The sequence below is a fragment of the Papilio machaon genome, chromosome 29, assembly GCF_912999745.1.
Source record: "Papilio machaon chromosome 29, ilPapMach1.1, whole genome shotgun sequence".
Lineage (NCBI taxonomy): Eukaryota > Metazoa > Arthropoda > Insecta > Lepidoptera > Papilionidae > Papilio > Papilio machaon.
The window spans coordinates 946,146-970,647 of NC_060014.1; the positions used below are offsets into that span (position 1 = coordinate 946,146).

The 24,502-nt window shown below is 33.3% G+C and overlaps 2 protein-coding genes across 3 annotated transcripts; one reads left to right on the forward strand and one right to left on the reverse strand.

The window, feature by feature from the left end:
* Positions 1–4,107: 4,107 nt before the first annotated feature.
* LOC106713424 (gelsolin-like) lies at positions 4,108–20,494 on the reverse strand. Of its 2 annotated transcripts, XM_045685325.1 has the most exons (16): positions 20,365–20,494; positions 15,690–15,801; positions 14,857–14,937; positions 14,597–14,671; positions 14,063–14,255; positions 13,801–13,916; positions 13,070–13,247; positions 11,864–11,964; positions 11,089–11,205; positions 10,605–10,673; positions 10,102–10,164; positions 9,821–9,932; positions 8,259–8,368; positions 6,383–6,490; positions 5,209–5,331; positions 4,108–4,277 (listed from the first exon to the last, which is right to left on the reverse strand). In XM_045685325.1, the coding sequence occupies exons 2-16, from the start codon at positions 15,798–15,800 to the stop codon at positions 4,212–4,214; spliced, it is 1,623 nt and encodes a 540-aa protein (XP_045541281.1). In that variant the 5' UTR covers position 15,801; positions 20,365–20,494; the 3' UTR covers positions 4,108–4,211. The 2 variants fall into 2 exon arrangements, with proteins under 2 accessions (XP_045541281.1, XP_045541282.1); XM_045685326.1 differs by lacking the exons at positions 4,108–4,277; positions 5,209–5,331; positions 6,383–6,490; positions 8,259–8,368 and adding an exon at positions 9,030–9,165 and having other exon boundaries at positions 20,365–20,491.
* Positions 20,495–21,343: 849 nt separating this feature from the next.
* LOC106713442 lies at positions 21,344–23,317 on the forward strand. The gene has a single exon (XM_014506249.2). It carries the CDS (start codon positions 21,426–21,428, stop codon positions 22,158–22,160), a length of 735 nt encoding a protein of 244 aa, XP_014361735.2. The 5' UTR covers positions 21,344–21,425; the 3' UTR covers positions 22,161–23,317.
* Positions 23,318–24,502: the final 1,185 nt, after the last annotated feature.

Consider the following 24,502-nt stretch of genomic DNA (forward strand, 5'->3'; position numbering starts at 1 on the left):
AAACGTACAGACCGAAACTAAATTAAAAAAAAATAACTCGTTTACGAATTTGATACACAAAAAAAAAGGTAATATAAGGAAATATCACAAGTTATTCTTGACCTCATGTACATTGGAATGTGACATTGAGAGTCGTAGTCTTTTTGTCAAGATTATTTTCTATTTTATTATCCAGATTATTATTTATACTCGAATTTATGACACCCTATGACATTCAGTGGAAGAACACGAATGGAATGACATCCCAAACGTCAGAATCGGTTCAGTCGTTTAGGTTCTAATGCAGTTTAGAACATGCAAAACGTCATACATAAAAAAATACGCGCGAAAACATCACCCATCTATCAGACGTGCGTAATAGTTGCCATAATTTTGTTTTCTTCAAATATTTTCTGATTTTTTTTGATAAAATTGTTTCGAGATCTTTAGTCATTCGTATCAAATGAAAAAGTTTTTTTTTTTCGCCAAATTAAAATGAAAATAGTTCAAATGTTCCATACTAAAAAGGTAAATGAAAAACGAAATGTAATATACATTTATTGTCTACATAAATCGAACATTACATTTTTAGGGAATATGATTTCTACATATTATTACATCCATAAATATTTCTGTATCTGAAAGCGAGAGAAACAAACATATACACAAATAAACAAGTGCGACAGAGATAATTAACACCTGAACTTCGAAGTCCGCATTATTGTGAAAGCGAGACGAATATATATTAGGTCCTTACATATGAAATTGGCGTTTTTCGTACTGGCCACTTTAATCACGAATTTCTCCTCTTTGGTAAGGAATTCCAAATTCAAATTTGTACAGCTATAGACTCATGTATTTGTGGTTCGATGACCGTCATTCATTTGTTTTTTTTCTTCTGTTTTTTTCTGTTTGCGTCACTCTTTTTACAAAATGGAAAACTTAAAATATCGCATTATTTACGAGTACGAGTTCCGCCGAGGCACTAGTGCTGCGGAAACGACTCGAAGGGTGAATGATGTGTATGGCGGTCGTGTTGCAAAAGAAAACACAGTTCGTTTTTGGTTCCAACGTTTTCGTTCTGGAAATTTCGATCTGCAGAACAAGCCCCGTGGACGGCCTGAGACTCAAGTTGATAATGAAGAGTTGAAGGCTATTGTGGAAGCGGATCCATCGCAAACCACGTCCGAGTTAGCTGCAGGCTGCGATGTTAGTGATAAAACTGTTTAAATTCACTAGAAGCAAATTGGGAAGATTAAAAAGCTTGAAAGGTGGGTACCTCACGAATTGACTGAAGCAAACCGGCAAACGCGCGTCGACTGTTGCGTTACATTAGTAAACCGGCACAATAATGAAGGTATTTTAAACCGAATGATTACCTGTGATGAAAAATGGGTTCTTTACGATAATCGGAAGCGCTCAGCGCAATGGTTGGATCCTGGCCAGACAGCCAAATCCTGCCCCAAGCGAAAATTAACCCCAAAAAAGTTACTTGTAAGCGTTTGGTGGACTAGTGCCGGTATTGTTCATTACAGTTTTCTCAAATCTGGCCAGACTATTACGGCTGATGTCTATTGTCAGCAATTGCAAACCATGATGGAAAAGCTAGCGGCTAAACAACCTAGGCTGGTCAATCGCTCCACGCCACTGCTGCTTCACGACAACGCTAGACCACACACTGCGCAACAGACGGCTACTAAATTAGAAGAGCTTCAATTGGAAAGTCTAAGACATCCTCCGTACTCCCCGGACTTTGCTCCAACAGATTACCATTTTTTTCGAAATTTGGATAACTTCTTGCAAGGGAAAAAATTCAACTCCGATGGGGCAGTCCAAATCGCCTTCAAAGATTTTATTGATTCCCGTCCGACTGGTTTTTTTAGTAAAGGGATCAATGAACTACCTATCAGATGGCAAAAGTACATAGAAAATAATGGTTCATACTTTGATTAATTAAATATATTATATTAAAAAATATTCGACTTTTTGTTCCTCCCATACAAAACGCCAATTTCATATGTAAGGACCTAATATAAGAGAGCCTAAGTGTGACAAAGAGGTATATCACACTTTTTTTTTTGTTTAACAAAATTCATACGACTAATGCAACACTATACAGAAATAATATGGCAACATCGTTATATTTATTATCTATCAACGGCTAAAGGACCTTGAATCTAAGCCAGAAATAAATATAAAAAAAATATATATATATTATCTATCGCTTATTCTAAGCTTAATCTAAGCTTATTCTAAATGTCAAAATCAAAATGGCGGACTATTTAACAGCTGTTATATATAAATTTCCGATACACGTAATTAAATTTAAAAAATCATTTTATATTAATATTTAACACAATGAATTAAAAATAAACATCGAAAAATCTACTATGACTTACAATATATCCTAATATTTGGTTTACAGCAGGAATAATAAATCTAGACAGATTATAAACTGATATTTAAGAAAACATTTGAGCAAAAAAAAAACAATGTATTTCTAAAAAATATTTATTACAACATTTAAAGCAAAATCTACAATATTGTGCTCTAAAAAGCTTATTACAGTTTAGTTCATTTTATTTTTTAAATTAAAATCCCTGTAAAAACAAATTCCTAATAATATGATATGTAGAGTTAAAATTAATAAAAAAATAGAATATAATTACAAAAAAAAACCTATTTAAAACTTACAGGACTAGGGTAGCCATGTCGCCAAACCTACTAGCCGGACAGACCAGTCAGTTTGGCCGGACATTTGGGTAGAAAGGTCGGACACCCTATATTATTTAGAATTTTGTCTCAGTATTAATAGGTACACTCTCGTTTGGAAAATGTAAAAAGCCTAACAAAAGCCTGACAACAGTTATATTTTGGCCGGAGAAGCAATCAAAAAGCCTACCTATGTCCAGCTTTATCCGGACTGGCAACGCTATATAGAACTATAAGATTTCCAAGACTAAATATGTCGAATACACAATACTTTAGCTAAAAGCTTAGTACATTTCTTTTTATTCGTTCAGAAACATAGCTTTTGACATACGTTTTATTTTGACATTCAGCAAAAAAAAAAATCTAGATAGAATTGATTTTTGTAGAAGGGAAAAATTATTTCCCTTGATGGTGAAAGGATTAAATGCGAATAAAAATTAATAACTTTAAATATCTATATATATAAAAGAAAGTCGTGTTAGTTACACTATTTATAACTCAAGATAGGTCGAACTGATTTAGCTGAAAATTGATGGGGAGGTAGCTTAGAACCAGGAATAGGACATAGGATCATTTTTACCCCGTTATCTATTTTTTTTTCCGCGCGGACGGAGTCGCGGGAAAAAGCTAGTAGTAAATATATAACATATAATAAAACACAACAATATGTAGAAATTGAATTCAATAGATATGAGAAATTATAACAACACTATCTAAACAAATGTTATCTTTATAACTCTGTAAATAGACTTATTACAAATAGACATGTTTGTATCAAAACACTGAAATTTGACAAAATAAATGACATTGTCAGTCAATGACATATGTATATATAATTTCAATGGAATTTCTTGTTTAGACCGATAAAGATATTTGACCCGGTGAAGTCAAACTAAATTATAACATCACTAGCGCCCCCCTGTCCATGTCAAATATGTCACAAAATCCTTCTTTTTACTGTAGCTGTCGTGTATTTTTGGAACGAAGTTCCTTATCGCGCGTTGTGAAAGGGGGCTAGACGGAAAAAATTCTTACGAAAAGTTGTCACGACACTTTTTGCTATAGTAAGTATGTTAACGACGAATGAGCGCTACTTCACCATGGCAACGACGTGACAATATATAACGAAAATTCATAGAAATAAAATGTACTTCTTGTGAAGACTTAAGTTTTTTATTCATAGAATAAACATTGGTTCCTTCACTAATTAATTGAAAGGAACTTCGTTCCATCCGGGTGTCCCAACACACCTCTCAAGTTTTTTTTTTCTTTTAAGTCTAAGTAGATTTACTAATATTATAAATGCAAATGTTTTTATAGATATATATTAGAAGATATCTCGGGAACAACTCAACAGATGTTGATGAAATTTGTCACAGATGTAGAACATAGTTTGGAAGAATACATAGACTACTTATAAGGTTTTTTTTTCGTACAGGGTCATGGGTTATAACTAGTTTTATAATATATTCTGACAGAAGTTACCGCGATAGTAATGCCTCTTATATATATATTTATCTCTAATCATCTATTTCATTAAAGTTTAACGCATCATATTTTTCTTCATCATCACTTTTTCTTAGTTTCTGAAATTGAAAACATATATTTTATAAAGTATATCAGTTGGCTACATCTTAAAATCTAGTTATAAATATAGTCTGTCATCCGGAGATAGTGTTTTCACAACAGTGAAAGAATATTTCAAATCAAGTCAGTAGTTTCGGAACACATTTTTTATTTTAGACCAAGTTACATATTAATAATTAAAAAAAGCTATGATTCAAACTCAATCTATATATGTAAAAGAAAGTCGTGTTAGTTACACTATTTATAACTCAAGATATATAGAACTGATTTAGCTGAAAATTGATGGGGAGGCAGCTTAGAACTAGGAGACGGACATAGGAACTTTTTTTTATCTTGAGTGCATTTTTTTTTATTCCGCGCGGACCGAGTCGCGAGTAAAAGCTAGTTATTCATAAGAAAAAGTCAGATAAAAGCTAGAGGAAAATATTAACCTCTAATAAACTTGAAGAATAAACTTTAACCCCCTAATATAGAATTTTAGGGGATGAATTATGTAATAGAACAAGTTTCTAGAGCCTGTTATTTTTAATTACCACTTTCTATGAAAAGTTAATGTTTCTTACTAAAATTTAGGCTAATTATCTAGAATTTATACTTAGATCATCATCAGCTCACTATAAGTCCCCACTGAAGGTCTCAGAGTCTACACTAAGTTAGAGATGACTATGTCATAGTCAACCACAGTCAAGTGCGAGTTGACTTCACACATATCATTGAATTTCTTCTCAGATATTTACATCACGATGTTTTCCTTCATCTTAAGAAAGTCGGATAAATGTACATATGTAAATATAAAACACATTGGTACACGGGATTCGAACCCAGGACCTGCAGATTGCAAGTCAAGCGCTTACCCACTGAGCCACCAACATCTATATATGTATATACATTTAAAAACATGTAATCACCATAGTGAAATAGAGAACTCACCTCCAATAATTCCGGTTGCCATTTTCCGAATGACTTCTTAAATGATTCAGGCTCGAGACCTTGTTTAGTCATAATGACGTACCAATTCTTACCGAATTTGGACTTTAACGGTACAAGATGTGTCTGAAATGTACAATAAAATATTTAAAAAAAACATAATAAGTAGCCTATGTGTTCTTCAAGACTGTGATCTACATCTATGTTATTTCATCGAGATCCATTGAGCCCGTCTAAACTTTAGCATTTATATTATTAGTAAGATGTGATTGTATGTGAGTTTCTGCGGGTTTAAAGCAATGGGGACATGTTCGCTGAGGCTAAGTTTAACTTAGAACATGATTCAGCATCCACAGGCAGGCGTGGTATATATAATTTCGTGTCGAAGGTATATATAATTTCAATTCAATGCCAAAATTAAACAAATAGAAAAACATCAAATTCTAAATATAGCAACCATTACGATATATGAATTTGAGTTATTTTTCAAAAATTGTGGGATAAAATAAGTGTGTTATTAGCGCCAAATAAAAAAAAACTTAAGTAGCCTAAGTGCTCTACTATAGAACATAATCTCTACATCTGTGATAAATTTCATCAAAATCCGTTGAGCCCTTCCAGAGATACCTTCCAACATCCATTTAAACATTTGCATTTATAATATTAACAAGATTTTCAAATTTTAGGTTAATATGCAGTTAATTGAAGACAGTAATAGATTAAGTAAGCTAGAGCAATCTCTAGGGTACCATAGACATTTCAATATTGCCTTTTTTACCGTGCTTTTGAAGGTATTAACAGAGTTAAGTGACACTGTGCAATTCTAACACCAGTACTAATAGAAAGTTAAAGCTTTGGATTGAAACCAGTTTAGCACTTAGACATAAGCTGGAATGGTGAAGACGGTTCAAGCTGTCCTGAGGTTAATTTTTTTTACCGTTGCTCCTGCTGCTATTGCTCTTGCAGCATCCTTGTTATCTAACATGATCTATCGTTAAATAGAGTTAATCATAGTTTTTTTTTTGTCCTGAGGTTATTAGAGGTACAGCACTGTCATGTATACCCTTATGTATGTCTCCCTCTGAAGTTGTCTACCGAGTTTTGTTCATATGATCTCGTCTTATGTCTAAATGAACACTTTCTGTGACTATTATTGTGAGTACAATAAAATACTTACATGTATATTAAATGTCACCTTTCTCTCTAACTCTGAAACATCTTCTCCTACCCATACAAACAGTTCATCGCCCATATCCAGTACGAACACTGAATCCTGTCTTAAATCCTGGAAGAAGGAAATTTTTTTTTGTATAAGGTGGGAAATGAGAGAATAATGGCGTGAAATACAGTGATAACTTTGTTAACAGTACTAATTGTTGACGTTAAATATCACAATGATCGAAAGGTTGAACAAAATCGCGTTTTGTGCACATCTATATATTAGGTCCTTACATATGAAATTGGCGTTTTGTATGGGAGGAACAAAAAGTCGAATATTTTTTAATATAATATATTTAATTAATCAAAGTATGAACCATTATTTTCTATGCACTTTTGCCATCTCATAGGTAGTTCATTGATCCCTTTACTAAAAAAACCAGTCGGACGGGAATCAATAAAATCTTTGAAGGCGATTTGGACTGCCCCATCGGAGTTGAATTTTTTCCCTTGCAAGAAGTTATCCAAATTTCGAAAAAAATGGTAATCTGTTGGAGCAAAGTCCGGGGAGTACGGAGGATGTCTTAGACTTTCCAATTGAAGCTCTTCTAATTTAGTAGCCGTCTGTTGCGCAGTGTGTGGTCTAGCGTTGTCGTGAAGCAGCAGTGGCGTGGAGCGATTGACCAGCCTAGGTTGTTTAGCCGCTAGCTTTTCCATCATGGTTTGCAATTGCTGACAATAGACATCAGCCGTAATAGTCTGGCCAGATTTGAGAAAACTGTAATGAACAATACCGGCACTAGTCCACCAAACGCTTACAAGTAACTTTTTTGGGGTTAATTTTCGCTTGGGGCAGGATTTGGCTGGCTGGCCAGGATCCAACCATTGCGCTGAGCGCTTCCGATTATCGTAAAGAACCCATTTTTCATCACAGGTAATGATTCGGTTTAAAATACCTTCATTATTGTGCCGGTTTAGTAATGTAACGCAACAGTCGACGCGCGTTTGCCGGTTTGCTTCAGTCAATTCGTGAGTTACCCACCTTTCAAGCTTTTTAATCTTCCCAATTTGCTTCAAGTGAATTAAAACAGTTTTATCACTAACATCGCAGCCTGCAGCTAACTCGGACGTGGTTTGCGATGGATCCGCTTCCACAATAGCCTTCAACTCTTCATTATCAACTTGAGTCTCAGGCCGTCCACGGGGCTTGTTCTGCAGATCAAAATTTCCAGAACGAAAACGTTGGAACCAAAAACGAACTGTGTTTTCTTTTGCAACACGACCGCCATACACATCATTCACCCTTCGAGTCGTTTCCGCAGCACTAGTGCCACGGCGGAACTCGTACTCGTAAATAATGCGATATTTTAAGTTTTCCATTTTGTAAAATGAGTGACGCAAACAGAAAAAAACAGAAGAAAAAAAACAAATGAATGACGGTCATCGAACCACAAATACATGAGTCTATAGCTGTACAAATTTGAATTTGGAATTCCTTACCAAAGAGGAGAAATTCGTGATTAAAGTGGCCAGTACGAAAAACGCCAATTTCATATGTAAGGACCTAATATATAAAAGAAAGTCGTGTTAGTTACACTATTTATAACTCAAGAACGGCTGAATCGATTTGACTGAAAATTGGTGGGCAGGTAGCTTAGAACCAGGAAAAGGACATAGGATAATTTTTACCCCGTTTTCTATTTTTTTTTTTCCACGCGGACGGAGTCGCGGGTAAAAGCTAGTATTATGTATCTAATTAAATTTAGTTGTTATTCAACGTATTTTATGTCCTATCTAAGCCTTGTGTGCTTTTAAATATAACCATTAGGTATTTTAAGAGATTGGATTCAAAATTCTATTAAACATTGAGTTTAATCAAAAAAGATAATACTCACAGTTTGCTTGAAATTTGGTATTTCCTCAAATATCATTAAAGTTTCTGATTTCACAATCCCTTTGTAGAGTTTGGGTTGGGTCCAGTTATCGCTCATTTTGGAAGATTTAGCTGAAAATATTGATTTTTTTGTAACTATAATAAATTCGATTGATAATATTTCGATTGTCTATTATAAATATATGAAACAGTGGGTTATACCTTTCATTTATAGTTTTTAAAGGGTTTTTATCTATTTACAAATCTATTCTTTAATATAAATAACAATTTGAATTTAGTTAAAACATTGATTTACAATCAATTTTTTTTACATGAATAAAATTTGACGTTTCGATTAGTTGTCTTAAACAAAGGACAAAAACCTTGTGATCGTTCAGCCAAGCGGCAGAGACTAATTTTTAATTTAAAGGATTAAATTAAAACTTAAACTCTATTTAAAAAATTCACTATGCTCTGTAGTTGTATATTAGTTTAGCATATTTTCGAATAATAGCGCTTCAAAATAATACTGAAGCAAATCTACGAAAGAATAAAACTCCCATTTCATGCCTTGTTAAGTTTTGAGTCATTTTTTTTCTTACTGTATTCATTTAATTTCGAAAAATACAATTTCCTCATGCACAAACATAGTACTTAAGCAAACATTTAGCCCACCATTCAAATGTCTGAAGCGGGAAGCAAGGAAGCTGTGATTATCCATACTTAGATAAATAAAACGAAATCCAGATAGCATATTTATTTATTTTGTTATTTAGTTGATATTGCACAAAGAAATGTATTTCGCATGCTATATAATTTTAACAATATAAAAAATGTCATAAATCTATTTTAAAAAATGTACAAAAAAGTCATGATTGAGTAACAACTTGTAGTATTTTTTATCTTCTTCGAATGATTCTAAGATGTTTCTGAAATACAAATATAAAATAGGTAAACATTAAAAGCTCATTTATATAACAAAAAAAAAACTTTGCGAATCCCGTTTTATATACCATATTCCCTAAAAACATGCATTTGAAAGGAAAAACTAAATAAAAGGGCGTTCAAGAGTGATAATAACCCAAAACAAGCAGTTACAATACCACAAATTACAATATTAATTTGACAATCTTCTTAATATATATAAATGTCGTGTCACAATGTTTGTCCTCAATGGACTCCTAAACCACTTAACCGATTATAATAAAATTCGCACACCATGTGCAGTTCGATCCAACTTGAGAGATAGGATAGTTTAAATCTCAAATTATAGTCGCAATTTTAATTTATTGCTAATTATTTGTCTGTTATTATTTGACAGTCACAATTATCTGTTAACTCCAAATGATTCTAACAGATGTCGATACCTTTCGACTGGGTTGAGTAAGTAATCAATAGATGGCGCTGCTATGGTAAATCTACCAACGTGTCATATAAGCTTATTAACTGCGCGCGGACGGAGTCGCGGGCGACAGCTAGTATACTATACTTGTCACTAAACCAATAATTTTATACATAAAGCAAAGATAACAAAATAAAATCTGATTTTCGGCCAAGAGGACACCTTTTAAATTTCATACTTACCGTCAACTGATCTGACAAGTCGGCTGTGTGACATACCAGCGTCCTGCCATGTCGCAAAGTACTGTTTGAATGCAGCTGACTCTGTGCCTTGAGGAATCCTTGTCACTTGGACCTAATAAAAAAAATTCAAAACAAGTCGTAACCGCAGTCAGAATCAATAAGTCTTGTATTTAAAAAAAAAACATTTGCCTTCCATCAAAGTAGGAATAAATAGGTTATTTTCATGCTCGAAATATTTTTACATTAAGCTTAAAAATATATATTTGTTTTTATTAACTTACCCAAGACGGATAATTTTTGGATCTCAATAACTGTTGCGCTTTTGACGTCGCTTCTGTCTTTTCCTAAAAAAAAAAAAAAAAAACAGTAAATGTCACTTTAAAAACATGGCGGGAAAGTAAAAAGACATAATTCAAGTACTATTTTTAATAATTTTATTGATTCATCGATTAATTATTAGATTTTGTTTTTAAATAAGTAAAATGTACTTTTAATGCGTATTAAATAAGGTATAACTTTACTAAAAAAAAGTCTACGAAACTTACAGATGCGACAGGGAAGGAAAATCAAAGATTTTTTTGACGTTTTTTATTTAACTAGCTTTTACCCGCGACTCCGTCCGCGCGGAATAAAAAATAGAAAACGGGGTAAAAATTATCCTATGTCCGTTTCCTAGTTCTAAGCTACCTGCCCACCAATTTTCAGTCAAATCGATTCAGCCGTTCTTGAGTTATAAATAGTGTAACTAACACGACTTTCTGACTATATATATAGATTTACTCACCCTTTTTGTAGCCTGTCTTCCGAGCCACACGTAAATACTGCCACTAACAGTGTCCAATATATAAGCTTCCTAAAATTCAATAATATTTGGAGTGTAAACAACATTTCAATTTAAAAGAAAATTACGAAATTAATTTTATATTTAATACGAAAACAAAAACCATTCATATTTGTCAATTTTTTAAGAGTAAAAAAATAAATCGTATTTCCGGGAATAATTGAGAACTTTGATTTTTTTTTAATTTATTAAGGCATTGGATATCGGTGTCCTTTAGCTCGATTTGAGAAATTTGTTTTTTTTAACAATTTATTAAGGCTTGAGAACTTTGGGATTATCTGGGTTGCCATATTGTTATTTTTCCCCGATTAGTAAGGACTTCCTCTTGATAAAACAGATTAACGAATTATAGAGGTACAATTATTCTGAATTATTTACTTCTAATTAAGTAACTAAGTATTTATTTAACATAATTTTATTAACTTACTTGTGGCTTTAAATTTTCTTGTCTGAATGGCTTACGTAGAGGTGTTGCTACCAAAGATCCCTTGCTGTCCGATATCTCAGACAGAGTTACAGCATCTTCTTCATTCCTTTCGAAAGTCTAGAATTAAAAAGAAATTAGATTTATATGACGCTAAGGCAGTTAAATGGCTAAAGATTTTTTAAAATTTCATTTATGTAACCATTAAGTCACTGAAGTTACACAAATAAGGGATAATAAGATAATAAGGGATCTTGGATCTTGGATAATCGAATCGACACAAGCGAGAGTCCAAGGGACCGCGATATTTTTCTCGCTTATAGAGGTTTCTCTCTTACACGAGTTTCTCGCTTATAGAGGTTTCTCTCTTACACGAGTTTCTCGCTTATAGAGGTTTCTCTCTTTCACGAGTTTCTCGCTTATAGAGGTTTCTCTCTTACACGAGTTTCTCGCTTATCGAGGTTTCTCTCTTAAACGAGTTTCTCGCTTATAGAGGTTTCTCTCTTACACGAGTTTCTCGCTTCTAGAGGTTTCTTTCTTACACGAGTTTCTCGCTTATAGAGGTTTCTCTCTTACACGAGTTTCTCGCTTATAGAGGTTTCTCTCTTACACGAGTTTCTCGCTTCTAGAGGTTTCTTTCTTACACGAGTTTCTCGCTTATAGAGGTTTCTCTCTTACACGAGTTTCTCGCTTATAGAGGTTTCTCGTTTATCCTATATTCGATTGAATAAGGTAACAGTAAGTACATAATTAGTATTATTTAAAATAAAATATTAACCTGATCATCACCACCAGCACTTGCTTCGGGAACTATATCCCTAATACCTGAACCTAAAGCTGTAAAGTACTTCTGTACGTCCGTATCGCTTGAATATTGATCTGGAATAATATATATTAGTTAAAATGTATTCTATTCCCAAAATATATATGTTACTAATAAAAAGAATAGAATATAGACCACTTTATGGACGACGAAAAAATCGAATTGTAAAAAAAAGTTAGTCATTTTTTTTTTATAAATTTTTTTTTCAACTTCATTTTCAATATTATAAATTATTGTTTCTATAACTTTGTTACTAAATGTAAAATTAATTTAATGATAGAGGGGGAAGGGATTGTCTCTTGAAACACAGGGCTTTGCCCTAATTCAGGAAACAAAGCTCCCCCATAATTGTGTATATGAGAGTTACAATAAAGCAGATATTTATTATTATTATTTATTTAAGGACGACTGATATTTTGCGAGCAATGGAAAACTATGTACGATTTCTAGTACTAATTGTTGTTAGTTGAAGTAGGGTCTGAGTTCTGACAACTTATATAATATTTTCGTAATGAAACTGAATGGTTCGTTAGAAAGCTATGAGCTTTAAATCTATCCCTTCTTTGCTTTTATTATTTTAATGTTTCAATGCAGAAAATCCACAGTTATGTAACTGTCTTAAAAATCGTGCATAGAAATATAGAAAACTTTTTTTTACATCACACTAATATTACAAACTAGCTGTCGCCCGCAACTCCGTCCGCGCGGCATTAAAAAAAACTTAATAAGGTAATCTATGTGTTCTTCCAGACTATGTTCTATTAAATATATTATAGATCTGTTGAGTCGTTCCGGTGATACATTCAAACAAACACCCATCCATCCATCTAAACATTCGAATTTATATAGTATGATGTGAAAGTTTAAATGGCTTTACGGATCTTGATGAAATTTGGCACAGAAGTATAACATAGTCTGGAGCAACACATAGACTAACTTATTAAGTTTTTTCAATGCTACGGAAGCGAAAGATTAAGCAACCGTTGCCCAGACATCCGCAATTGCAGATGCGTTGCCTACCTTTAATCAACGAAGAAGACGTATAGTAAGATAAGTTAGTGAACGACATATTTAAGAACAATTTCAAATATAATACCATTTTTACAAAAATGAGGAAATTAGAAACCAAAAAAGACGCTTGTACTCTTAAATAACACTCACCAACAATATCAACTTTGCCTCTACCATTATGGTCTTGATCTCTGACCTGGTTGGCGAAAGATATTGCCTTCAGTCTTTCTTTATGATTGGCACTGTCACCAACGTATACATAAATATCGTTATTTATATCTAACACGAAACAATCTCCTTTATTCATTGAAGCAATTAGAGGATCCACCTGAAATACGATGTCATTTTGTAAACTCATGTCTAAGATGTGTCTGAATATATAGTCTCAATCTAAATATTACATTGACTCAATTTTCTAATCGTTTTGGGAACGGACATCTGATTATTTGTTCGTGGGTTCCAGTAAACTTGTGAACTATATCTAATCACAAGTCTAAAACTTAGATTGGTTAGAAGAAATATTAATAAATTTCAAATAATCTATTAACATTAAAAAAAAAAAACTTGAGAGGTGTGTTGGGACACCCGGATGGAACGAAGTTCCTTTCAATTAATTAGTGAAGGAACCAATGTTTATTCTATGAATAAAAAACTTAAGTCTTCACAAGAAGTACATTTTATTTCTATGAGTTTTCGTTATATATTGTGACGTCGTTGCCATGGTGAAGTAGCGCTCATTCGTCGTTAACATACTTACTATAGCAAAAAGTGTCGTGACAAATTTTCGTATGATTTTTTTCCGTCTAGCCCCCTTTCACAACGCGCGATAAGGAACTTCGTTCCAATAAATGATGTAAATTATTTATTAAGTCCATACAAACCTGTCTAACTCGTATGTTCTTCTTTCCCTTGATGTGGAACAATCGCTTTTCAGCGCCAGGATTTGTCACAACATGGTTAAAGCCAGACGCAGCTCCACCTTCGATGTATCTGATAGCTGAAATTGAATCCAAAACTTGATGAAGGATGAGGTGGAGGTGGATCTTCAGAAGCTCCAATTCTTGGACTCGACCGATGTGGCGAGAAATCCAGAAAGATCTTAGATAAACATCACTTGAAGTTTCGTCTATTAAATTATCATACCTGGTCGGAATAAAGATTGGAACTGCTGACTCTCGTGTCCCAAAGTTTCTCTATGCTGTATCGCAGCTCCATTGAACTTATCATCCAGCCCTACAGTCAAGATGGCCGCTGCACCTGACTCATCTTGTGTAGATTCACTGCCGATCCAGTAATAAATATCCCAGGATAGATTGTTCTTCTTGTCAGCTGTCGTCTTGAATAGAACAGATAGAATATTGATCTATGAATCCTTTGTACTCCTTTTTTTAACAAAATTACTACTAGTAAAGGTGAAATAAGTTTACTAACGATGTAAAAGTTATGCTGTGAATTTCACAAAGTTAGTTAGTTGGACTAAAATCTATATATATAAAAGAAAGTCGTGTTAGTTACACTATTTATAACTCAAGAACGGCTGAATCGATTTGACTGAAAATTGGTGGGCAGGTAGCTTAGAACCAGGAAAAGGACATAGGATAATTTTTACCCCGTTTTCTATTTTTTATTCCGCGCAGACGGAGTCGCGGGTAAAAGCTAGTTATTAATAAAAGTTACCTTTAGAACAATATAAGAATCCCCTTTATTAAATTTGCCGATGTCATTTTGCGCTACGGCAACCGGGTTGAAGTCCTGAAAGAGAAATATGTTTTTTTTTCGTATCAATGTAAATGGTTCACGTCATTTAACTGTCCTCTTAACTCTTTAAATGTGGTCCGTAGCAAATGTATCCTTCCACTAGTGCCTACTTTTTTTTTCTTAAATCTACCCTACATATTTATCAATAACTATGTTTTAACGATGCCTTTTGTACTTACCACGATCCTCCACACTTCAACACCAGCTTGTCTACCAGCATTAGAGAACGCTGGATGTACACTAGCTTTTCTACGCGCATCCTGAAATACGTAACCTAACGTCAATGTATTCCTATATATCATGAAGTTAATAACATTTCTTAGCGCTGATTTTGTAATACAAACTGTCAGGAAAAAATTTGGAAACTAAACTAATGAGTTTTTCTGTTGTTTTTTTTATAAACACTTGCGTGTTTTATTTTTTATCATTTCATTTTTTATTTAAAAAATTAAATTTGTTACAATCATATGAATTTTATTGAAACTTACGGTGACAGATGCCTACTGTTTTATTATAAGTCAGTAAAGCTTTTTTTTTTTAATGAAAACTTCGATGGTTTGCAAAAATACACAAGAAAAGAAAATATTAAAAAAACTGCATAAAAATTTCATTACGTCAACGCTAATATAAATAAATAAATAAAATAACTTTATCCACACCCATAGGGGAAAAACATTCCCCTATGGGTGTGGATAACCTAAGGGAGTGGTGTCCAAACTAAGGTGATACCCTGTGTGATGGATTACCAGGCCCCCGCCTCACAGACCACCAAATATACAATTGAAATTAAACATCGTACAATCAAATTTTACAAAGTTGTTATAATTTTAATTGTCAGTCATCTTTGTCTATTAATCTAGAATCTAAAATAGCAAAGCTGTCTGGATGTTTGTCGCAGTTTTATAAACAGTTGAATGTAAAATGTTGTCGTGTGCTATATTTAACAGTGGTGCCATCTAGTTCTACCAAAGTTATAGTTTCGCTACTACTTGTACTTGTGTTTTGTACTTACCTTGTCTGTTAGGGAGGTTATCTGCGCTGTGATTGGTTGTTGAACATTTGTCGTGCGCGACTGCACGCACACAAACAGGGCCAGCAAGGCCCATATGAATAACGACCTCATTCTGTTAATGAAAATACATATATTCAAATTATTAAATTAAAAAGAAACATGAACGCTGAAATTTCTGAACAGAAAGAATACGAATGGTGACCTGCAGATCAGCTCACGGCTCACATGTGTGTCGCAGATCAGATTAATTTGTACCTACATAGAGAAATGATTTACGTTTCGATCTACGAACTGCGAGTCATCAAGCAGCTCACTGTTTGTCAACTCATATAGTTATAGTGCTTCGAATAAGCTTGGAGCTATCAATTGAGTTTATGAACCGCAGCTCAACGGTTCTTTGTATTAGATGATTGGCCCAGTTCACAGTCCCTGCTTAGATTACTAAGTGATAATGTAACGTGAAAATATCTAATCATCTTATCTTATCTTATCTTATATATATAAAAGAAAGTGGTGTTAGTTACACCATTTATAACTCTAGAACGGCTGAATCGATTTGACTGAAAATTGGTGGGCAGGTAGCTTAGAACCAGGAATAGGACATAGGATAATTTTTACCCCGTTTTCTATTTTTTATTCCGCGCGGACGGAGTCGCGGGTAAAAGCTAGTGTGTGTATATATAAAAATGAATTGCTGTTCGTTAGTCTCACTAAAACTCGAGAACGGCTGAACGGATTTATCTTATCTTAGTCTTGAAATGTTCGTGGAGGTCTAGGGAAGGTTTAAAAGATGAGAAAAAATTCATACCACTATTAAGTTTTTTTTAACTGCGCGCGGATGGAGTCGCGGGCGACAGCTAGTAATATTATAAATGAAAAAAAATCGATTAATAAATGTAAATAACCACGTAAAGTAACTAATGGATTTGGTTTGAAACATAAATATAAAGTTTGGAATAGTGCAGTTTTTTGTCCCAAGTAGGGTTTATGAAACCTTGTGCGCCGACCCAACGTGAGTGGGAAAAGACAATGGGGGATGATGAATAATGTAAAGGCTTTTTTGGAACGAAGTACCTTATCGCGCGTTGTGAAAGGGGGCTAGACGGAAAAAATTCTTACGAAAAGTTGTCACGACACTTTTTGCTATAGACGAATGAGCGCTACTTCACCATGGCAACGACGTGACAATATATAACGAAAATTCATAGAAATAAAATGTACTTCTTGTGAAGACTTAAGTATTTTATTCATAGAATAAACATTGGTTCCTTCACTAATTAATAGAAAGGAACTTCGTTCCATCCGGGTGTCCCAACACACCTCTCTAGTTTTTTATTCTACCCTACGGACAAAGCTGCGACAGCTAGTATATTCAACCGAGGTTTGAACCTTGGATCTCTAAGTAGATATGTGTGGTTACCAGTTGGCCGGAAGTTACGTGACTAACCAACAAGTGCGAACAAGGTTAAGATTTTTTTCCTGTTATAATTATTTTTCCTTTTATAATAAACAAAGAACTTATCTACCTCTATAGTAATAATAATAATAATAAGCCTTTTATTTAACATGCCATCCTACAGTTATTACAATTTTTTTTTTTTTTTTAATGAGTAAGAGGTTGTCATGTTCCCTGCTGGGTATAGGCCTCCTCCATGTTTCTCCACTTGTCTCTGTCTGCAGCTGTTCTCATCCAAGCTTTTCCCGCTATTTCTACTATATCGTCTGTCCATCGGGCTTTGGGTCTTCCTCTTTTCCTCTTGCCTCTTTCTGGACCAGACCATAGCGTCACTCGCTTCGTCCACCTGGCATCATCGGAGCGCATCACGTGTCCCGCCCATTTCCATTTAAGGCGCCGCGCCTGCTGTACTGCATCTATTAAATTTGTTCTTTGTCTGATGGTACGACTATTGAGTTTTTGGCTTATTTTGATATTAAGAATGCTTCTTTCCATAGCTCGTTGACAGGACCTCTATAGTAGCTGTTCACAAATATACTCTGCATTGCTTTTCTTCTCAACTTATCGTTGAAAATATCAAATAGTTTTAAGGTTTTGTTTTTGGAATAACGTAAGCAATTTTAAATGTTATCAAGTGATTGTAATTTTTTTTTTCAGTGAATACTCGAAGTTCGATCGACCTCATTTATTAGAGTGTAGCTAGTCAAGAATATAGAGGTGTTCATAGAGAACATTCTATTGAATGTTAATATATTCCCAAGTAGGGTTTTTTTTTTTTCCCAAGTAGGGTTGGTCGCCGTAAATATGAAGCCAAATCTTTATCTTTAAGTTTTATAAAACCTTGTGCGTCAACTCCACGTGAGTGGGATAAGGCCAGTGAGATGATGAGTGAATACATTAATTTTTTTATTTATAATTAATACATTTTTTGTTTAATTGCTAAAAAAACAATTGAATGAGGAATATTATTACTAGTCAACAATCTTAATCTAAACCATTTTCATAAGATGTAAAAATTTCTCACGTACATAAACTGGATCTGAGTTAAATCTTGAATTTGTGATTAATTACTGCTCTGTTATTCTCTCATCTCGTTCTATTTCAGTTCCCCAATAGACAAAGTACATTACACATTCCATACAGTACACTATTACACATTCCATAATAAACTGACAATAACTTTCGACAAGTTACGTGATCGTCACGTATTTTTGTAACTGGAACGAAGTTCCTTATCGCGCGTTGTGAAAGGGGGCTAGACGGAAAAAATTCTTACGAAAAGTTGTCACGACACTTTTTGGTAAAGTAAGTATGTTAACGACGAATGAGCGCTACATCACCATGGCAACGACGTCACAATATATAACGAAAATTCATAGAAATAAAATGTACTTCTTGTGAAGACTTAAGTTTTTTATTCATTGAATAAACATTGGTTCCTTCACTAATTAATAGAAAGGAACTCCGTTCCACCCGGGTGTCCCAACACACCTCTCAAGTTTTTTTTAGTCGACTTCAAAAAGAAGGAGGTTATCAATTCGACTGAATTTTTTTTTTTTTTATGTGTGTTACCGCGAATCTCCGTCCCTGGTGGTCCGATTTTATTAAAATGATAAAAATTATTTGAATCGAAAGGAAGTGCTTGCAGGTGGGTCCCATTTTTTTGTTTTTTTTTTAAATAACTAGAAGACTAGTAGATTTTTAATTAACGTGTTTTTTTATATATTTACAATTGCAGAAAAATATTCCGTGATGCGTTAGTCATTCGTATGACTAAAGTCTGTTAGTCAAATCAATGACTACATTGTATTGTTGCTTGTACGCAGTAACGTGATGTGATTGTTGTGTATTTAAAGATTGTTTGCAATGCCGGTTGTACAGTTACATACTGTTACAAAGGTCCAGACATTTTTATGCACTTTCGGTAACAGTCACGTAAAATCACCGAAGTAATGAAGCGACCCCTACCCATAGACACACAGGAATATACCCCGTTCCTATGCGTCCCTTTCGTCAAATCCACTTCCCTTCCTCATCATTTCCTTATCAGAAAAGAGTAGGAAGGCAAAGGACTAAAAATAGGCTTTCAGATTGTACACGGAATGATTTCTACTTGTGGCATGTCTTCTGTCTGATGTTATTACACAGGGCGAGTCGACCCATTCGTGCAACAGATTCGACAAATTTAAAAGAGTAAATTGTCAATTAAAGTCATTAGGGACTTTTGGTTTTTTTGTAACATCTGTATTTTAAATTTTATTTATTTAATAGTCGCTCAAGAAAACTTATGTTTTAAACTAGAAATCAACGTATCTCATAGATAAATTGTTTTGCTTTATCTGAGAACAAGAACTGTTACGACATAGGTCAATTTGATTAGTTTCATGGAACGATTACGTCGTAATAATTAAAACAGTTTTCCTACGCTTTGTGTACGGTTTATACTAAATAGATGTAATCTATATATATAAAAGAAAGTCGTGTTAGTTACACTATTTATAACTCCAGATCGGTCGAACTGATTTAGCTGAAAATTGATGGGGAGGTAGTTTAGAACTAGGAGACGGACATAGGAACTTTTTTATTTTGTGTGCATTTTATTTATTCCGCGCAGACGAAGTCGCGGGTAAAAGCTAGTTATTTATAAAGAAGGTTTATTAGGAATTAATTAAATATCAGCTATCGCCCGCGACATCGTCCGCGCGGAATTAAAAGAAAACTTAATTTGTAGCCTATGTGTTCTTACAGACTATGTTCTACATCGATGCAAAATTTCATCGAGATTTGTTGAGCCGTTCTAGAGATACCTTCTGACAAACATCCATCCATCCATACATCCAAAAATTCGCATTTATAATATTAGTAAGAATACTCAATATAAGGTTATTCCTTTGCAGAAGATAATTTTTTTAATAAAAAAGCAAACCTCAAAGGCACATTTACTTAACAGCCACAATAACGACTACAGAGTCAGTGATATTTAGAAAAAAAAAAGTTAAAAAAAGGCCTGGCTTAATATAACATAAATCTTAATAAATTAACAACATTTTGATAATTATGTATAACTATTAGATCATAATAGAACAAACCTTTCGTCATAAAAAAAAAAGTTTCAAAACACCGTCTTACTCTTTATTTCTATATAAAAACTGTCAATAAGTATAGAAAACACAAATATAAAAATACAGTTAATATACAAAGTAAACAAAATTTACTCACGTAATTTCAATTGGATCAGTAAAAAACTTTTTCTGTTTTTATATTACACGACTTATATACAAAGGAATGACCGTGCAACTGATTTTATAACGATACCTAAATGGTCTATGGCCATTCGTGCGTTCGTCATACGGTCAAATGTCAAGAAAACAAGTCAATGGTCGATATGATTAACTGGAACTCGTTAAACTTGTTCCAAGATTTTCGCATCAAATGTTTACTTGAGATAAATAAGTGTTTTTCTTAAATTATTGTGAAATTCAGCTTATATATGTGTACTTAGGAAAAGATTCTCTTTTAATATTCACAAAGGTAACTTCGGTTAAATTGTCATGTACTCGAACTGGGACTCTAGTTCCCATTCGAGGTCCATTTGTCTGACTTTTTCATTTATTAAAATTAATAAAATTCGAGTATGTGTGCATAAAACGTAAAAGAAAGTTTTAAATCTTTTGTCCGTCTCTCTGTAATTCTGCGTGTATTCTCCGATGGTCTGATTTTGATGGGTCTTACTGGAAGTTAGCCCATGTGTTCGAGATTAACTATTTTTTTTTATTGGGCGCTGAAAGTCGCGGCCTACCGCTAGTATTTCATAAACTTGTCACTTGATTTACACGTGGTTTTTAACAAAAGATTTAAAAAAAATACAATACTGATTTAATATAAACATAATTGTATAATGACAAGCCAAATTACACATTAAAAAAAAATTTCTGATCACTATAATTCTTGTAATTTCAGATTTCGTAGGGTTATTATTTTTATATACAGATTCTTTTGGTTGATGAAATGTTAATTTTTTCCAACAAATATAACCTCCAAATCTTCATAAATTCCATATGTTTAAACACTTTTTTTTTAATTTTCCTTTTGGTTGAGTAATTAATTTATTGGGTAAATTTTGTTTATTGTGGCAACTCTGACATTGTCATCAGACAAATGTCATCACAAATCATAAACAAAATTCATTGTCTATGTCAAAGTATTACGTCTTTGTTATCAAAACAAAAAATATTTTTACAGTTTACTAAAGTGAGGAAACAACGAATTATTGTGTAAAAATGGAATCTAAAGTGTATTCATCGTTATTCGCGTTAGTCGATAGCCATCTTTCACAAACCAGTTTAAAAGAGAGTTCGTCTAATGATGACACAAAGAGGTCTTTACCAATACCAAATGTAAAAAGTTTAGCTCACAACGGTAGTGTATCGGAATCATTTTTACATTCGCCTCACAAACGTCTACCAATACCTACATTAAGTGAAAATAACAGTCAAATACTTGACAAGTTATCAGAACAAGTTGCAAATATGTTAAAAGCCAAAGAAAAACGAGAGATTGAAGAAAAACAAAAATTGGAAGAAAAGATGAATAAAATGGAAACAGACGATCAGGATTACGTTATCGACTTAATGAAAGCATTACAAACACCTTGCGAACCTTCGAAACCCGTACCAGAAGAAAATCACAGCAAAAGTAGCTCTACGGAATCTATATTTGAACTAAACTTTAATGATTTCGATGAAGATGTATCAACAATCGAACCTGAACCACTTCTTCCTTGTATAACAGACATGTCTTATATATTAAAACAGAAAATAAAACGTGGCAAATGTTCAACTTTTGGTAAGGTATTAAGATCAAGGTTGAAACCCGTCCCAGCACCGTATATCAGAGAGAAGATTAAATCAGATATTGTAAGATTTGATTTCAGTACAAAATCACCTTGCGATATTATTAAAGAAAAATTACGAAAACCAACATCATCTTGTACATCTAATTTTAATATTGTTTAAAGTTACATAAATTTATTGAGATTGAGATGTAATAGGGGCTTCAAAGTCCGATAACATGAGAATTACAAGTTTTCAAAGGGGCCAACTCAAAGTCAATTATAGAGAGAATACAGATAAAGAAAAAATCCTAAATAGATACTAATAAATGACAATTCAAATCTGGATTTCAACTAATATGACAACTGTAATTACACATTTTGTTCTGGAATTTTTAAATGCATATGACGAATGACAAAGTATATTACAATTGTTGGTGCAGTGCAATTCTGAGGTAATACACAATCAAGAGAAATTTTAAAAAGATCGGAAATACATTTATTCTAGATAACTTTTCTATCTAACACTTCTACAAAGTTGTAGGTGTCTATGGTCAACTTTGTTTTAGTAAATTCAAATTTCAAGTTCATTTACCACTTAATGGTATAAAAAAAGAAGAAATTAACTGTCTTGTAAATAATTCTTGTAACATAATTTTACATACTTTATCTTAATTTATGAATTAAAATTATTCTTTACTTGTTTTACAAATGTTTTAAGTTGAATAAGTGAGAGAAAAGACCATAATATTTATCTCACTTAAGGACTCTCACTTGAGAGTTTATTGGGCCTAAAATATGTTGAAAATAATCATTGTTAAGTTAACTAAAATTGAAGATCTGTAGACAAGCTCATATATATAAAGCAAGTCAGTGAACAGGTTCACAGATCAACTCAATTTGTACCTGCATAGAGATAAAATTTGAGTTGAACTGCGAACTGTATGTCAACAGGCAACCCGCACGTCGAACCCGCTTAAGTTCAAGTTAATGTTAACTGAACATTTGAACCTGTTCCGAGCTGATTTATACATGTCTAATTAAGACTGCAGAATGACTTTAAGCCTTTTCTCACTTGTTCTGTTCCCACATGTAATAATACATATATTACAATGTAACCTGAATAAGAGATAGGCTTAAGGTCGCGATATTTCTCTCGCTAATATAGGTTTCTCTTAATCAACTTTCTCGCTTATGGAGTTCTTTCCGGACAGTAGAATGACTTGCTTTTAAAAGTTTCTCGCTTATCCAGGTACCATTGTTGAACCCTTTTCATTGAAAACTAGCTGTCGCCCGCGACTCCGTCCGCGCGGAATAAAAAATAGTAAACGGGGTAAAAATTATCCTATGTCCGTTTCCTGGTTCTAAGCTACCTGCCCACCAATTTTCAGTCAAATCGATTCAGCCGTTGTTGAGTTATAAATAGTGTAACTAACACGACTTTCTTTTATATATATAGATAAATGTTTTTCAATGTACAATATTATACAATTTGTATAACTTGTTTTTAATCTATGACTTTGTTTTATTTCTATTTTTGATATAAACTGATAAAGTTATTTGCTCCGATGAGAGGCGTTGCTGAGGCATTGAAAATGACAAACATGACAGGACGGCTACAGGACAAAGATCTTGTGACACGACAGTTGACAAGACAGCTAGTAAGCTGTTATAATCTAGTTTTTATGCTCACCGGATCAGATGTACTTGTCCGTCTATTTCTTGTATTAATAAATAACACATTTAGATGTAATATTCAATGAAAAAGCAATAATAATACTATTATTTCAATGTACAAAATTGAATTGTGAACAATAATTTTATTAAATGTCTCAAAAATTTATTTTATAAGTCTATTAAATTGTAAATGTTATATTTTTTTTTATAATAAAATGATTTTGTATATAATTTGTTGTTTTATTGATTGATATATGTGACCCCCGAGTCAGTGCGGAATTAAAAAATATATAATTATTTTTGTTTATTAAGTAGCCTATTTGTTCTTTCGAGACTATGTTCTACATCTGTGTCAAATTTCATCAAGATCTGTTGAGACGTTCCAAAGATAATTTCAAACAAACATCCATCTAAACCTGGGATCCCCAAACTACTTTGAACAAGTGACCCCCTTTTCCAAAATGAACTGTTACCTCAGACCCCCAAAGCCAAATAACCTACTTTTAAGATCTATTATTATTCTTTTTAATTCTGACAGGTCGATAGAAGACAGAGTGAGAATTAGCAATGCTTTAAATTCAATATCGAAGCCTTTGGGAATCCCTGATCTAAACATTCGCATTTATAATACTTGCTTTAAATATTATTTATAATCTTACTGCAATAACAATAAAGTTATCTATTTCTTACTACAGATAATGTAATTTATTAAATTATTCAAACTTTCGTGAGACATTATTCGGAGGCTCTTCATCTGATGAAGGGCCCCCGAAGGGCTCGAAACTAGTCGGTGACGACACCGGACATATATACGTGAGTGTTTCAGCCGTTTCTATATAAGTATGTAAT